The following is a 17,204-nucleotide window of genomic DNA, read 5'->3' on the forward strand; positions in this document are numbered from 1 at the left end:
AAGCAAGTAACGTTAGCTATTTATTTTAATTTTAATTAACAAATCAATACAGGAAGTACATGTGGGAACACAAGTATATATGAATAATATACAAAGGACAATTGGGCTAGGGGGTACAATATCACATTACACAAGGACCTTAACTGGTGCATCTGAATATCACTGTTAGTAGGCCCAACTTCTAAGACACACCATACACATAATTTTGAAACTAGGGAAATTGAACAGTTAGGAAAGGGGTGGCTAGTGAGGTCTAAGTCAGTCTCTCTTCCTGCCTATCGTTCGTTCTCCTCTTATGCCTTGTCATTTTACTTGCCTCCTATTGTCTCCACCCACAACACACACCAGCCACATAAGAAATGAAAGGGTGTCAAAAATGGTTGGTGAGATATTCTCATGCCCTCTACTCTTTTGTCAATTTTTTATGCCTTACACAATTTGTCCTCCCTATAGTCTGCCATCAGACAGAGTAAATTGTGCTGATGTACTGTCCTCTGCAATGACTTGTGTGCTGATCCTTGTCTGGCCCTCTATAACATTGTACTCTGTCAGTGCGTGTGGTGTATAGCTGGTAGACATGCTTACTCTCTGGCATGATGTAGGCATAATTATGTAGGGACCTCAAAGCCTAATGGTGAGAATAATACAGATTGCTAAATGTAGTAATGCCCCAATTGGTTAGGGCCAAACCTATTTGAACGGTGACAGGGTGAGGATGGAGGCCAACTCAAAATGTTGTCAGGAGGCCTATATTTCCCAAATGATGGCTCAATTACATTACACATTCAATGTGTCCAGGACATGGTCCTTAAGCTCCTGGTGTCCAATTCCATTTAGATTTTAAAACTGTTTTGCATCTGATCGAGGAAGTAGTCTAGTGTTGATTAAATGTAGCTTGCATCTGGGCCTAGAAGTGGTAAACCTGGTGTTAATTGGTCATTGGTAATTATTAGATCAGATGTGCGTAAAGTGTCACTGTGGATGTCTGTCTCCAAGAAAATGTGGTATATGACGCCCTGAATTAAGAGTAATGTTAGAGTAATGTTTTTGTTCAAGTGATATAACTTCTAAACAGTTAGCTGCATGTCATAAAAAAGCTGGTTAATTTGACATTTTGGGCGGGAATCTGGAAGAATCATCGGTCAAAGGCAACATCTCCTCTGTGATCATACTGCACTTTCTCCAAGTGTGTGTGCAGTAGTAAACCTCACACACAGGCGGCTTACTTCCCGCCAAGGTTTGTACAATTAAGTATATATAATTTAAAGCTACATTGCATTAAGGGAGCCAATTGTGAGCACGGAAATCTAATGTAGTCTCATTATTTAAGTTAGGGAGGAAATTTCCGGAGCCTGACGACGTAGCGTAGGTAACGTTAACATTAGATGAAGTCGGTTAACTTTTCAGCAGTTCATGTTAGCCAATTAATTTAAGGAAAAGTGCTGCTGATTTTCATGACCTAGCCTAGTTAAATACAAAATTACCCGAAGGGTAAATCTTTTTTTTTTTAAAGAAAGTTATGCTCAATACATTACATGATTGTTATAATGTTAGTTGCAGAACACTGTGAAAAGTCTGTGGCTAGCTTTAGCAAGCATGACTAACAGGTAAAGTTAGCTAGCTAGCCAACTGATGGATCAATGCACGTGTAACAGGCTGACTACACCGCTGGCGTCACGTGCGTGAGCGTTGCAAAATATAATCCTTGTGTGCGCCAACGAGCGTCTGCTTGCCAAGGGCTAAAATAGAAGTCATTCCTATTTCTGACGCAGATCACACTGCAAGTCCTGCCTCTCCCATCTCCTCATTGGTTTGTAGATGCAGGTACCCACGTGCCATCTCTTCATTGGTTATACCCACGTGGGTGACTGAAAGATGAACAAAGTCAATACACCTAATTTATGAAAGTTGCCAATTGCAATATAAAGTCAAGAGAAGAAAAAGCCTGGAAGGAGGAGAGATGACTAGAAACGATTCGGTTGACCGTTTTATGTGTGGATTAATTGGCGGAGTAGAGGACCTTGTGCATTTCAGGTAAAATAACAACTCAATGTTTATATCCCAGGACAAATTAGCTAGCAGCAGCAAGCTAGCTATAAAGGAGAAATTAGATAGCAAGTGCAAGCTAGCTAGATAAATTGCCATTAATGTTTAATGCTTTTCGACCAGTCCACAAATTAATATAATTGGTTCGTTTAGAGTTTGTTTAGATATTTTACCTGTGTGTCGTGATCGCGTTTGGTGTGGGGGGACAAAATACCATTATGCACGATGGCGCACACACCCACTGTTTGGGTTCCGTGTAACGTTAACATCGATAATTTTATGTTAAAATCCATCTGCCGTGACATGTGCGTATTTATTTGATGTTTTAACTAGTTGGCAGCCCGTCTCAACAATTAGCTAGCCTAGCTAACGTTAGTTTGCAGAACAGAGACTCCTCTAGTTTATGTCATGACTTACTCTTCCACAGAGCTATGGGGACAATGTAAATAGTGTTTTGGCTAATGTGTTAAATGCATTGCTTTTGAGAGTTAACGTTAAGCCTGTGATTCGTTTTATTCCATGTTGATCAACACACAGAACGCTTGCTAGACCTATCCAGAGAAGCAGGGAAAGACGGGAAGAAATGGACAGAAGATGGCTGCCATTCTGAATTTGTACAGCCAGGTTGTCACGACTACTACCGAAGGTGGCTCCCCTTCCTGTTCGGGTGGCACTTGGCGCTCGTCGTCACCGGCCTACTAGCTGCCACTGATCCTTTTCCCCCTTTCTGTTTATTGGTTTCACCTGTTTTGAGTTTAGGCTGATTAGTCGGGCTATGTCAACCAGTAGGCCCGCCTGCTCTTTGTGCGGGATTGTTTGTGTGACTAGTGTGCACATTTGAGGTTAACGTGTTTCCCATTTCGTGGGTTTTGGCTGGACTTTTTAAGTCCCCGTGTTTGGGGCATTTTTTGTGTGCGCCCTGTGTGTCGTGGGGTGGCTTATGTTCGCCGTTTGTGCATTAAATAGCACTACCCTGAACTCTCTGCTTCATGCGCTTGACCTCACACCCACTACGCCCAGATCGTTACACAGGTATAGAAATTAAATCAGTAAGCAAAGTGTAAAGCAAATGAATTGATTGAAATGTTACATTTTAAGATCAGTGATACCCTTACACAAATCTATAGTTCATGTTTGTAATGTTTCTCTGTAGCAACCACGTGATGTGAACACAGATGAACTGTTGTCCTCAGATGTCTTCCAGCAATACTCCAAGAGGATGACTTTTCATTTTTTTTTTTTTTATTTCACCTTTATTTAACCAGGTAGGCCAGTTGAGAACAAGTTTTCATTTGCAACTGCGACCTGGCCAAGATAAAGCAAAGCAGTTTGACACATACAACAACACAGAGTTGCACATGGAATAAACAAACATACAATCAATAGTACAGTAGAAAAATCTATATACAGCATGTGCAAATGAGGTAGGATAAGAGAGGTAAGGCAATAAATAGGCCATGGTGGCGAAGTAATTACAATATAGCAATTAAACACTGGAAACTGGAGTGTTCATAACTTGCACGGTGGATTGTTTGTGTGCGAGGTTGTTCAAATATTCTTTGACCCAAAATAAAGGATGGGAGAAACTACTTGTGTGTCTTCATAAGAGTTTATTGTGACATGATAATTACATTTTCATGTTCTTTCTCATGAGGGAACATCCCAAGACCCTGCAGCCATCAAGAGACCAGCAGCCATCATCTCAGTCATTGATGACGATGGAGATGTAGCTGCTGTGTGCGAGGTTGTTCCATCCAGGAAGAGTCTCCGTGGTCTTTGAGAACATGGTTATGAAGGATTTCCAGTGCTGGCCTGATGCACTTGTAAAATTGGAAATTGGTGGGAATTGATGTAAAAATGTATCACTAGCCACTTTAACAATGCCACTTAATATAATGTTTACATACCCTACATTACTCATCTCATATGTATATGTATATACTGTACTCTATATCATCTACTGCATTTTGCCATCTTTATGTAATACATGTATCACTAGCCACTTTAAACTATGCCACTTTGTGTTTATATACCCTACATTACTCATCTCATCTGTATATACTGTACTCTATACCAACTACTGCATCTTGCCTATGCCGTCCTGTACCATCACTCATTCATATATCTTTATGTACATATTCTTTATCCCGTTACACTTGTGTGTGTATAAGGTAGTAGTTGTGGAATTGTTAGGTTAGATTACTCGTTGGATATCACTGCATTGTCGGAACTAGAAGCACAAGCATTTCGCTACACTCGCATTAACATCTGCTAACCATGTGTATGTGCCAAATCAAATTTGATTTGATTTGATTTTGTATGTTTGTACAGCCTAATGTACTCACTCCTACATGGATACCTGAATTGCACGAAGAACACTTTTGGGTTTATACAAAAAGTGTTGTTAAACTTGGATGGACAGAATGAAGCCAAAGGTCCTTGCTTTGAAAAACCAACTGCAAAGTACCAATACCAAAAACATTTATGGCGCTAAACAATTGTAAATAGCTACTTTATCCTATGAGGAAAAGAGATTTAGGGATAAAAAAAATGTTTAAAAACAACTGAAGATGATTAAATGTTTTGTGGGCAACTAAAAAGTCTGCCTGCATTTGATTTAGTCAAACCGATCACAAAAATGAGAAAGTCATGCAATACTATTGGCCTTTAATCTTAACATGTACACAGATACAAGAGTAACTTGACTTCAGTTGGTGTAAAGTTTAATTGAAAGTGTTACTGTTTGGGAAAACTGAACATTGGCATTGTGAAGTTACCTTGCAAATTCTTGTATATCGGACGCTTTAGAGGCAATGGCCACAAATCTCACATAGCTGACGTCATCATATGAAAAATGGCCGAGGTCCCAGAGGATGACAATGGATAGGGAATCTTCATGGAGTTGTAAGGAGTGGTCGTTTGCATATCTGTGTAGAGTTGTTGACCCGTACATATACGAACGTTGGGGAAACCACAAAGTACATTTTATAATCTGCAAGTATTACTTTGTTTTGTAAACATAATGGAGTGAAAATTGTCGTAGAGGAAGAAACGTGAATTGTCAACATTAATCTTCATTTTAAACAGTTGAATGTAGTCAAGTTGTTAGATTGAAATTGATGTCGGCACATCACTACCTCATTATTTTAATTTTAAAACCTCCAGCACAACTTTAATTGAATGGAAGCTACCAGCCATCAGTTGAAAGTGTTAATTAGAGAAAGAAGGGTCATTATACTGTGCTTATGTTTTAACAGTTAAGTTGATGGGGAATGTTGCAGTGTTACACAATATTGAATTGATTGAAAGTTGGAGGTTTTGTTATCATAGTCTTTTAAAAGTTCTGTTAAAATGAGTCATGCTGTACAGAAATGGCATTCATCTATTGATGGATGCTAAAATAGATGAATCGTGTTTGGTGCGTTCATGTAATTAGATATGTGTGTTTCTGAAGCCGCAGTGTTTCAAATAAAATCAAATAAACTGTTGTAAAGCTAACTTGCTTTAGACTAGTTGACTGAAAGAAAGAACTTGGATTTTAAGAGTAGTTTTTGACTTAAAATGTTGAAGTGCAGCTGGTTTCTACAAATTGTTTGAGTTACTTAACAAAACATATCAAGTTACACAGGACTAAAATGTGATAGCATTATTTTTTTTACTGTCTTATGTTTAATTTCCTCAAAGGTTGTATTCAAATTTGAACATGTTGATTCAGTATTTGTTGAATGCACTCCAAATAATAGTAACTAAAGTAATTAATTACAGTGATACATGAATGATTTAAGTTATTAATCAAGTGAAATGAACATAAAAAATAGTAATATTACTTGGAATTGTAAGTAAGTTGTGCAAAAGCTACACAGTTTGGATACTTAAACAATTAAATTCACAGTGACATGATAAGTGACAAGTTGTTATGGCTTTAATGTTTTGAGTACAAACAGAACTTTACAACTAAAGTTGTTGTAGGGAGTAAAAGCAAGTTAATGGACAGACATCTTTTAAGTATTCTGTACTCAAAAAAATATACTTCAACATGTTGCCCAGACTCCAAATATTTAGTAGATCTAGCTCAAACTACTATGTTTAGGTAACTCTGAAATTACCATTAGTGGACAAAAATTATTAAGTGTGTGTTACACTACTAATCTACTTCATTAGCAAACTATGTTGAGTACAATGTACTCTTACTAAAACTTTTGTGTTTAATCAACTTTAAATTGTGGCCCATTTGGGATCATGAAATACTTATAGTTTGAGTAAAGCCAGCTGTAACGTTGTAAGTAACTGTACTCTAGAATACTAGTGCAGCGGGTTTCCACAACACTGTAGAGTGATGATAACTAATAAGGGTTTACAGTGCAGCCGCCCTTCATTTACACAATAGTTCATGACCCTAAACCATCAATGGTTTAAGAAATGCCCATCTCTATATTGCCTAATTATTGATGTTATGGGTTTTGTGGTGGAACTCTCCCCCCCCCCCCCCCCCCCCCCCCGCCCCAATCCTAACCCTAATGTTGTTTGTACAAATATGAATACAGCAGCTTGTTTCGATGACTTTATTTTCACTCAGGCAGGGATGTCAGAACATAATCACTTGTCTGGGGTACATTTAGAAGTACCGACTGCTCATTGCGGCGACAACCACTTTCATGAACTTCTGCCAGGTTGCCTGGATTTCAGGAGTGAAAGCGGCTCCGAACTTGGCGGCAATGACAATTGTGAGGACGTCAGCCAACACCTGTGGACAGAAGACAAATGAGGAAGATGTTAAATAAGACTGTCGGTTTTGTTTTACCTTTGTAATTAGACGTATTGTTCTGAATGTTATACGTGTAGCCTAAAACAAAAGGCCTACCCTGAAATTTTCAGGGTCGACGAAGAGTTTGTTGGCGTGGGTCTCGCTCAGTGACTTGTATGTGGCCAAGATGTTGCCCATATTCTTCACAGCTTTATCCAGAGCTCCACACACGACCTTGCCATGAGCAGCAACTTTGGGGTTGCCCATGATTGCTGCAGCAGTGGACACATCTCCGAAAGAGCCGAAATAACGCTGAGTCCAGGGGTAGACGATCAGGACTCTGTCATTGCAAGAACACCGAAGTATGTGGATTATTTTAAAATGTATTTAAATTATATGCCTAGTTAATACTCTAATATGCTCCATTCAAACTTAATATCAACTCAATATTAATAAGATAACAGGACAAGTATAATATTGTTATAATTACTCATGATCTCCACTATAAACTATATTAGATGATATATTTGAATGAGGCTGAAGCCATAACCTACCTTCCCAGAGCCAGTGGTCCGACCTCATTGATATCTACTTTGCCCCAGACAGCACTGATGGTGCTCTTCTCGGCGTCTGTCCAGTCAGCCATGTTGTCAGTGTTTGTTTTCCGGTTTTGCAACAAGATTGAACAATTAATGTATTATGTAGGGAGACGCTGCATGCAATTTATATTTATGAGTGTTCTCCGCCCACTGGAGGCGGCGCATGTGATTGGCTCTGGTAAAGATCCGTATTGGCCAAGTGTTTAATGAGAGCTTCAGCTCTTATACCTGATGTTATTGAGAATTCAGTTTCAAAATCCAATAATTTGTCTGTTAAAAACAACAGTAAATGCTATTTTATTAGTTTGTACAGAATCAAGCTAATTCCGGCCTACAATTTGGTTACAGTTCCTTATCTACGACAATATTATGCCTTCTTTTTTTATCGGGGGATTCAGACCGTTCCGCCCATTTTAAGTGATTAATTTCAAGACATTACATATGATAAGCAGGAATGTCCTGTATTATTTGCAGATAGGTGTGTACCCATGTCCTCGCATGACTTCTGACTTTTTTTTCCCGATCATCATTCGAAGTCCAATCAACCTTTTCATTGGGGATCATATCGAACAAATGTCAAATATGTCACCTTGAATAAATATTTTCCAATTGAATGCAGGTCTTGAAGGTGGTTTTGATTTGTACAATTTAATTTACTAAGGTGCATCGTAATTTTAAATAGCTAATTAGCTAGCAATTAAATATTTAGATATTTTGCAAGAAGCAGCTTTAGAATTAGCCTATTGGACATATATGATTGATTATACAGACATATTTCGTTTATGCAACGAAATAAATAATCATTATTATGTACTATTATATTTATCAATCAAACAAATTGTAAAATTGTTGACAGGTACAATTTATTACCATACATTGTTTCACAGTACAGTCAGAAGACGAAAACATAGGCAAAATGTTTTCAGGAAAACGTTAATGATGTATAGTATTACAAACATAGCCCTCTGACATCTTATGGGAGGGCCTAATATAGAAATTCTAACTTAACATTTGATAAAAGCCAAGATAACGTTTCTTACTATTGGATTTTGACAAAGATGGTTGCAGTGTACGGGGAGTGTCCCCTAGTAGCTGGGCGTGTCTGCCGCTCTATGGTAATATAAAGGGACCTAGTTGTATAGGCAGTCATCTTGTTAGGTTCAGTTATTGTAGATCTAATACACGTCAATCAAAAAGGAGCAAAATGAGTCTGACAGCAAAAGACAAATCTGTGGTCAAGGCCTTCTGGGGCAAGATTAGTGGAAAGGCAGATGTCGTCGGCGCTGAGGCTTTGGGAAGGTAAGCCTTCTTAATGGAAGAATGATGAGAATGGTTGTGTTTAACCCGCTGACAGCGGCCTATGTGCCTACCCCGAATAAGCATTTTAACATACAATAAGTCAACTACTTGCATTACATTGTAGACAGACGATGGTAAGAGTAAGATACGCATAATGCTTAAAAGTTAAGGCATCTAAATACGCCTAAAATGGTATGCAAACTCATTTGCAGGATGCTGACCGCCTACCCCCAGACTAAGACCTACTTCTCCGAATGGGCTGACCTGAGCCCCGGCTCTGCCCCAGTCAAGAAGCATGGAAGCACCATCATGGGTGCAATTGGTAATGCTGTCGGAGTGATCGACGACCTCGTCGGAGGACTGAGTGCTCTCAGCGATTTGCACGCCTTCAAGCTGCGCGTTGACCCTGGCAATTTCAAGGTTGGCGCCCAGATAACTTATTATCTTTATATTTATCACTCTCGACTTCAACTCTAAGTCTGTTGCTGGCTTAATTCGTCAATATTAACTTTTAAAATCTACTTTTCAGATTCTGTCCCACAACATCCTTGTGACCCTGGCTATTCACTTCCCTGCGGATTTCACTCCCGAAGTGCACATTGCTGTGGATAAATTCCTTGCAGCTTTGTCCGCTGCCCTGGCTGACAAATACAGATAAATTGTAGTTCAGTTCCTGCGCTGTTGTTATCACAATAAAATAAACGGGCAATGAATTAAGTTATGTTCTGTTTTGTGTCCTTATTTCACCATCAAGCCCATATTTGAATGTTAGCAATACAACAGACTAATAAATACAGTAGATTCACACATTTAAAAAAAAATGGAATGACAAAGAAATGAAGACATAATAAAAATAAAGTATCGTCGAAAGGAGTGGACCAAAGCGCAGCGTGGAAAGTGTTCATGATATTTTATTTTCAAAAAACACTCAAACAAAATAACCAAAGTGAAAACGAAAGCGCACAGTTCTGTCAGGTAGAGACACTAAACAGAAAACAATATCCCACCAAACCTCAAAAGGAAAAAGACAACTTTATATGTGATCCACAATCAGAGACAACGATAGACAGCTGCCTCTGATTGGGAACCACACTCAGCCAAAAACAAAGAAATAGAAAACATATACTTTCCCACCCGAGTCACACCCTGACCTAAACAAACTTAGAGAATAATAGGGATCTCTAAGGTCAGGGAGTGACAGTGGGGATCCTATCTGACCTAAAACAGGGCATTTTTACTAGGATTAAACGTCACGAATTGTGAAAACTGAGTTTAAATGTATTTGGCTAAGGTGTATGTAAACGTCGAACTTCAACTGTATATTGGCCATATACCACACCCCCTCGGGCCTTATTGCTTAAATTACCCAGTGGGTCAGATCAGAAGATTGGAGATGTAGTTTAGGGATGTGGCTTTCAGATAATTATTTTTATCCACCATGAGAGTTAATGTCATTCTTGTTAATCTGTTCTGTTGTGTAGTTATCACATGTTAAGGTTGAACATTCACTTATGCAAATCACATTGTTTGGATAAATACCACCTTATGTATGTATGTATGTATGTATGTAATACATAATCTGAATATTCTAGAATAATGTTTCAAATGCAAACATTTTAAAAACTCTTAAATGTAACTAAATGTAATCTAAAATGTAATCTACATAATCCACAAAAATAATGATTTATCATGAGAGGGCTATAAACAATAGTAATGCTGCACTCCAAGAAATGTTAAAATCTCCACTTTCTGGTAAAAAATTGTTATAAATTGCTGAGGTGTAGTCACTTTTGAGGACACAAGCTTAGGTACATATACAAATATGAATACATTAAATATTTAGATGATGTATTTCCTGTTCAACAAAACTGTATGAATAAGACTTCAAATTACTTATATGCTTTCTAAATATAGTAGAATCAAATTATAAAATGACTAACTATGAGATTTCACCTTCCTTATAACTGTAAAATACATATTTGTATATACAGTGTTAGAGAAAATGTGCATATTTTTCTAAAGGTCTCTCTTGATCCAAATGTCTTCCCCCATTGCTGTGAATGTCTCACAGAACTCTTCCTGAACTAATTAGGAATTCGCCTTTCATCGCATTTTAATCTGGTCCATCTATGAGAAACAGAAAGTGGTTTTCGTTTGAAATCTATGAATTATTTAAGATTACTGTCTATCAATCGATCTCTGAATGTGCTACAGCGACGAGACTACTGTATCATGTTGCTTTATGATGTAAGGATTTCAGGCATATGGGTTGTTAGTTGTTAGTGGCTGTGACATAGGATTCAGACAGGAGTTGATGGACAGTGAATTGATGCAATGAATAATATATATAGGCCTTTTTTACCCTCCAATTCCTTTATATCCAATTGGTAGTAGCAGTCTTGTCCTATCGCTGCAACTTCCATACTACAGATCCGAGTTCGCATGGCCCTCGCCTTCAGCACTGCGCTGTGCAATAGACCGCTGCGCCACTCCGGAGGCCGCAATAATACTTGCAGCTCTATTTTGTATTTTATCGGATTTGTTTGAATAAAGCTCGACATCAGTTGCCCTCGTTTTGCAAGACGGCGCGATCTGTCACATTGCTGTGGATAAATCCAGTGATGGCGAGGGCAAGGCTCCAAAATCATATTTTATACGGATTGTGTTAGGCTACTCAAATAATGTGTTGAAAACAATTTCACATGATTGTGGTGTGACGTTTAAAATGTTGCTAAAAAGATTGACAAATGGGTTTTTAGGTCCAAAAATGGTAAAAGCATTTGTTGACAGTGGATTGCAGTAATTCTAAGGAAATACATATTTAAATATCTAAAACAAAGAAAATACATATTTAAATATACTGTAGTTATCATAATACAAGTAGCAAACATTAGGTAATGGTCGACAGGCAGCCTAGTGCTTAAGAGTGTTGTTAACCGAAAGGTCTGATTCAGCAGACTCTCTGGATGAGAGCGTCTGCTAAATGTAAAACATGTCTGTCCAGGTTTTTAGGAAATCATTTATTTTTCAAACTTGAAAATGTGTAGGCTAGGCATCGCTTATTTGAATCCACTGAAGGCCTAACTAGAACCCATTTGCCACCAGTACATTTGCAGGAGAGCGTTTTCCATTAAAAAACAATACTTCAAAAAGATAAATGCTTTTACGTGTATTTTATTATTTTCAATATGTGTAGCTATGGCACAGGTTCCAGCCTAACAGACTGGAGTTGGAGTGTCATCTCTCTTCCATATTGATGCTGTCGAGTGATGCTCTAGTGGTACTGTCTGCCAAGAGCGGACACAACGACAGCCAGGAACTTCTGGAAGGCTTCCTGAATATCAGCACTGAAAACGACCGGACCGAGCTTGGCGGCCACGCACACGGTGATGCAGTCGGCAAGGAGCTGTGGAGAAGGAACCAGATGGAGAATGTAATATTGGAATAAGCTTTACATCGGCTCATAACGCTATTTAATTCATAAGACTAATTATTTTTGTATTTTGTTTCAGTTTGTTAATGTGCAATATTCACCCTGAAGTTGTCGGGATCCACGTGCAGTTTCTCGGAGTGCATCACACTCAGTGCAGTATAGGTGTTCTTGATGTCATCCAGGTTCTGCACAGCTCTGTCCAGTCCGTGCATCACGGTCTTTCCGTGCTTGGCCACGGCGGGGTTACCCATGATGGCAGCGGGTGTGGACAGGTTGCCGAAGGTGCTGAAGTGCCTCTGAGTCCATGGAGACACGATCAGAAGTCTAAAAAGAAATAAAACAGGCTGCCATTAAAATTATACTTCACAATCAATATGGTCTGTATCGCACCAAAGGTGAACACCGCGATTTCCTACTACGCACTTAGTGCTAAATATTCTAGGTAGACTATTATTGTGTTATTATTTAATGATGTCTACATAAATATTATAAGAATGTACCTGGCCAGGGCCTGGGGTCCGATCTCATCCACGCTGATCTTTCCCCACAGGCCTACGATGGCACTGCGCTCAGCATCTGTCCAGTCGACCATGTTGTCGTTTGTTTGTTGATTTCCGTTGGTACTTGCAAAATGTTACAAGGGACTCCTGAGCTTTTTGTCTCTTGCGACGTCCAATTTATTGATGTTCAGTATCTCCGCCCTGAACAGAACACAGAAAATGATTGGATGAATGCCTTGAGGGGGCAAGGTCATCGAGTGTGGCACATATCGGCATTGAGCCAACTTCATCCCACCTTTAAAGATAATGCTTGGTCATTTAGGCGTTGCCAAATTCAAATGATTATGGATGGAATAAACAAGTCATGATTAGCCTCCATCGGCATTTTTGTCCAAATGTAGTTATTGACATAGCCTTGTTCTGTTCAATGTTCTCTACATACTACATACTAAAATACGCCAATTCATATTGTTAAGTTCAAAATAATATCTGACACCACTCAAACCAATGTAGGTTCGGAAACTTTAATGCCAATTATCTCAGGATAGAACCTTATTTAGCACAATATTCTCTTTTAATTTATCGTTGTAATATTCACATTGAATTGCAATATTATCGTTATAAAATTATAATTATTGATGTAAATGTTTATTTTTGGTCTCTTTTTTGAAAGCCTAGATTGGGAGTAAACTATTAAAAAAGAGCATGACTCAAAACGTGTTTTATCTTCATATTCAGACGGCCCCACCCATTTGAAAGTTCCATATATCTGGTCTTTTTGAATGATTATTCTAAATGTCAGTTGGTGACAAGTCGTTTTATAGGCTTTCATCCGGGGAATTGATAAGTTCTAACTGGACACTATTCAATGTGGATATTGGCCTATTTCATTCAATGAAACTACATCTTTTTGTTTAACTCCTCTGAAATTCAATGCACGTAGCCTATATATTGTTACAATGTTTAGTGATAGGCCTAGGCTACGCTTTGCAACCAAAGCAAAACCGTTCCGATTATCAGGTCTATAATATGTCTCATATTAACTGTGAATATTGACTACATCGGCCAAATTGGATATAAGCCAACACGTCTTGATTTGGTTGCTAGTTGCCAATCCAATCACGTTGCAAATATTTGTCAGTGTTGGGGAAGCTACTAAAATTAGCAATTATTTTACACTGGAAGAAATTAAGCTACACTAAAGCTACCCCTAAAAAAAATATAAAGTTACTATGGCAAAGAAGTTCACTAGCCAAACAACTTCGTAAAAAATGATCATATGTAAATCTGAAATATAATAGAGTAAAAATTGTCAGAGAACTTTGGGGTAAAAGGTTGACAGTGTGTAGTTTAGCCTATTAACACAAAAACGATGTTTCAAGTCAGAATTAGTCAGGTCTAATATGCCCCCCAAAAGTAAATGATTGCATATTTCATCCATATTTTATTTTATTTAGCAAAAAAAATAGTGTGTAATTCCGGTAGTTAGCTGCTACATGGGGGGGGGGGGGGGGGGGGGGGGGGGAGTAGTTAACTACTGAAAACCCTAACTAGATTTCAATGTAGTTCAACTCCCACCAAGCTACTACGAAATGTAGTTTCCTTACTCGTTGAACTACATGCAGTCCACTACTCCCCAACACTGCCTTGTGTACAGAATCACATAGCCTAAACTCACCAATGAGTATAGGCAATATTAGACCGTACGACTAAACCTTAACTGTAAAGAAAATATTGAGATATTAAGTGTTTCAAAAACACTTTGTTATTCAATCTATATGAAATAAATACATGCAATGTTATGACAGCATTTTTACAAACGAAATCGATTTTGTGCAATTGTCATATTTGGGGCATTACACGAATTGGCTCAGTTCCATAACATATACAAAAAAAACATGAATCATGTCTTGGAAAAATGCCCAATGAGAGGAGGAGCCGAGATTACATCGGGGCGTGCCTTATTTCATGCCTCAATAAAAACAGCCTCTGAGAAGTCTACGCTCACACGCTTCTTTTCTCAGCATCTTCATCTAAGTGGATAAACGGACAAGACGCAGCTATGAGTCTCTCAGCCAAGGACAAAGCTAACGTGAAGGCCATCTGGGGCAAGATCCTCCCTAAATCCGATGAGATTGGAGACCAGGCTCTTTCCAGGTAATTACATAACGATGTATGATCAATTATAAACTAGGTACATGTATTAAAATTATTAACACAACTCCTCAGTCAATTATATGGAAGCTTTGCCTATCTCAGCAAAAATATGGACGGGATCCCCGACCGTGTGAATTATTATTTCAAATGAATTTTGGCTCACCTGCTTTCTAATGTCCACGACAGGATGCTCGTCGTCTACCCCCAGACCAAGGCCTACTTCTCCCACTGGGCTTCCGTGGCCCCCGGTTCCGCTCCAGTGAAGAAGCACGGCATCACCATCATGAATCAGATCGATGAATGTGTTGGCAACTTGGACGACCTTTATGGTTTCTTGACCAAGCTCAGTGAACTGCACGCCACCAAGCTGAGGGTGGACCCCACCAACTTCAAGGTAAGAGAAAAAGACACAAAAAAACACTAACAAAATCTACGTTTTTACCTGTGTGAAGGTGAAATAATCCATCTCCATTTTCCTTTGCAGATCCTGGCTCACAACCTGATTGTGGTCGTTGCCGCCTACTTCCCTGCCGAATTCACCCCCGAGATCCATTTGTCCGTGGACAAGTTCCTGCAGCAACTGGCTCTGGCCCTGGCGGAGAAGTACCGCTAAACTGGAGTTCAGCTGCTAAACTGTCATCCGAGCTTCAAGCTCTCACAGTTTTACATCAGAATTAGACGTTCATCCATGTTTCTCAAACCTAATGTCCTTCCGATATTGACACACTGACAATAAACCTAAATGAAACGCATACTGAGGTGTTTGTTTTTCATTTTCGTTGTCTCACATTCAGTGGGGTAATACCCATAGGGGGCACAGGGGCATGTACCCCCTCAGATTTGTCCTCTTAAAAAACGTAATAATAATAATAATTTATCTGTAATGCTACCAGCCATTTAGCAATGGTATGACGTTGGCTTTAGCTAGCTCAGATGGGTTCCCAATCTCCCAAACTCATAACTATCTACCAATAAGCCATTTCAGGCTATCAATCAAGTTAGAGAAGCAAGCTTGTCAAAATTATTCCATTTAGGGACCACCCCACAGCCACCCTCACTTACTCTGTGTCCCCTCAGATTTTTGCGGTGCATGAAGCCACTGCTCACATTGACTTGTGATTTACAGTGCATTCGAAAAGAATTCAGACCCCTTTACCTTTTCCACATTTTGTTACGTTACAGACTTATTTTAACATTCATTAAATCGTTTATTCCTTCATAAATCTACACACAATGAGAAACACATAATGAGAAATCAAAAACAGGTTTTAAGAAATGTTTGCAAATGTATTAAAAAACAACAAAGGAGCATGTAGGACCGCCAAGAAAGATGGCAGCATTTTAGAGAGCTCCTTCCGGCATGCAAATATTGCAATTCAACGGCATACGCTTTCATTTTTGTCTTAATATATTGACTTGAAGTACAGTTTAATATAAAGATCATTTACATTTTAAAACATCTCGCTAAAGTGGCGTTATTGGAATGTCGACACACGCTAAAAACGTATTCAAGCCTAACACACGGTTTTCACAGGCCACACTCGCTAGCAAACAAACAGCAACACTCCCACCAAGACACTGGAAAACACGTAAACCCAGAGAAATCGGTACATATTTAGGATCTATTTGAGCAAATGGGAAATTGAACACGATTTTGTTGGATGTTCCATCCGATTTCTCCACGATAAAAACAAGCAACACAGTCTCACATTCAATTCGTGCACAAAAGAAGAATACATATTTACAGATTTAAAAAAAAATCTAATCATGCATCTTGTATGCAACAAGGCACTGAAGTTAATACTGAAAAAAACTGCAAAGGAATATACTTTCTGGCCTAAATGCAAAGCCTGTTTTCCACCAGACACTGGGAGAGGAATTCACCTTTCAGGAGGACAATAACCTACAACACAATGACAAATCTACAGTGAATGTTCCTGAGTTGCCAAGTTAAAGTTTGGACTTAAATCTGATTGGAAATATATTGCAATACTTCTAAATTGTTGTCTAGTCATTATCCCAAACATATTGACAGAGCTTGAAGAATTATGAAAATAATAATGTACTAATTTTGCACAATCCTGGTGCGTTAAGCTCTAAAAGACTTACCCAGGAAGACACAGCTGTAATCACTGTCAAAGGAGTTTCCAAGGGGTATGATTACTTTAGCAAGGCACTGTAACGTCCAATACCAAGGTACAGCCAAAACCATATGTATTTGGAGAGTGAAGCTAAAATGTGAAATTTGGATCTATACTCCAGAATTTAGTATTTTAAATAAAAGGTTTCATGTAGTATAACTTTAATACGCTTCAAAACTTCTTACAGGTCATTGGGGCACTACTGTCCCACCTGGCCAACATTTGGTGAAATTGCAGAGCGCCAAATTCAAATTACAGATATCGTAATATTAAACATTCATAAAA

At 38.6% G+C, this 17,204-nt stretch overlaps 4 protein-coding genes across 4 annotated transcripts; 2 read left to right on the top strand and 2 right to left on the bottom strand.

The window, feature by feature from the left end:
• Window positions 1-6,594: 6,594 nt before the first annotated feature.
• On the bottom strand, window positions 6,595-7,514 carry LOC110486350 (hemoglobin subunit beta-1-like). The gene is made up of 3 exons (XM_021557871.2): window positions 7,345-7,514; window positions 6,908-7,130; window positions 6,595-6,790 (listed from the first exon to the last, which is right to left on the bottom strand). Exons 1-3 carry the CDS (start codon window positions 7,434-7,436, stop codon window positions 6,662-6,664), a joined length of 444 nt encoding a protein of 147 aa, XP_021413546.1. The 5' UTR covers window positions 7,437-7,514; the 3' UTR covers window positions 6,595-6,661.
• A 989-nt stretch (window positions 7,515-8,503) lies between these two features.
• LOC110486351 (hemoglobin subunit alpha) lies at window positions 8,504-9,407 on the top strand. Its single transcript, XM_021557872.2, has 3 exons — window positions 8,504-8,688; window positions 8,901-9,108; window positions 9,218-9,407. The coding sequence occupies exons 1-3, from the start codon at window positions 8,594-8,596 to the stop codon at window positions 9,344-9,346; spliced, it is 432 nt and encodes a 143-aa protein (XP_021413547.2). The 5' UTR covers window positions 8,504-8,593; the 3' UTR covers window positions 9,347-9,407.
• A 2,439-nt stretch (window positions 9,408-11,846) lies between these two features.
• On the bottom strand, window positions 11,847-12,905 carry LOC110486352 (hemoglobin subunit beta). The gene is made up of 3 exons (XM_021557873.2): window positions 12,622-12,905; window positions 12,223-12,445; window positions 11,847-12,094 (listed from the first exon to the last, which is right to left on the bottom strand). Exons 1-3 carry the CDS (start codon window positions 12,711-12,713, stop codon window positions 11,963-11,965), a joined length of 447 nt encoding a protein of 148 aa, XP_021413548.1. The 5' UTR covers window positions 12,714-12,905; the 3' UTR covers window positions 11,847-11,962.
• Window positions 12,906-14,603: 1,698 nt separating this feature from the next.
• Window positions 14,604-15,530, top strand: LOC110486353 (hemoglobin subunit alpha-4-like). The gene is made up of 3 exons (XM_021557875.2): window positions 14,604-14,778; window positions 14,965-15,172; window positions 15,263-15,530. Exons 1-3 carry the CDS (start codon window positions 14,684-14,686, stop codon window positions 15,389-15,391), a joined length of 432 nt encoding a protein of 143 aa, XP_021413550.1. The 5' UTR covers window positions 14,604-14,683; the 3' UTR covers window positions 15,392-15,530.
• The last annotated feature ends 1,674 nt before the right edge of the window (window positions 15,531-17,204 follow it).

This window comes from Oncorhynchus mykiss, chromosome 13 (assembly GCF_013265735.2).
Source record: "Oncorhynchus mykiss isolate Arlee chromosome 13, USDA_OmykA_1.1, whole genome shotgun sequence".
Taxonomy (NCBI): Eukaryota; Metazoa; Chordata; class Actinopteri; order Salmoniformes; family Salmonidae; genus Oncorhynchus; species Oncorhynchus mykiss.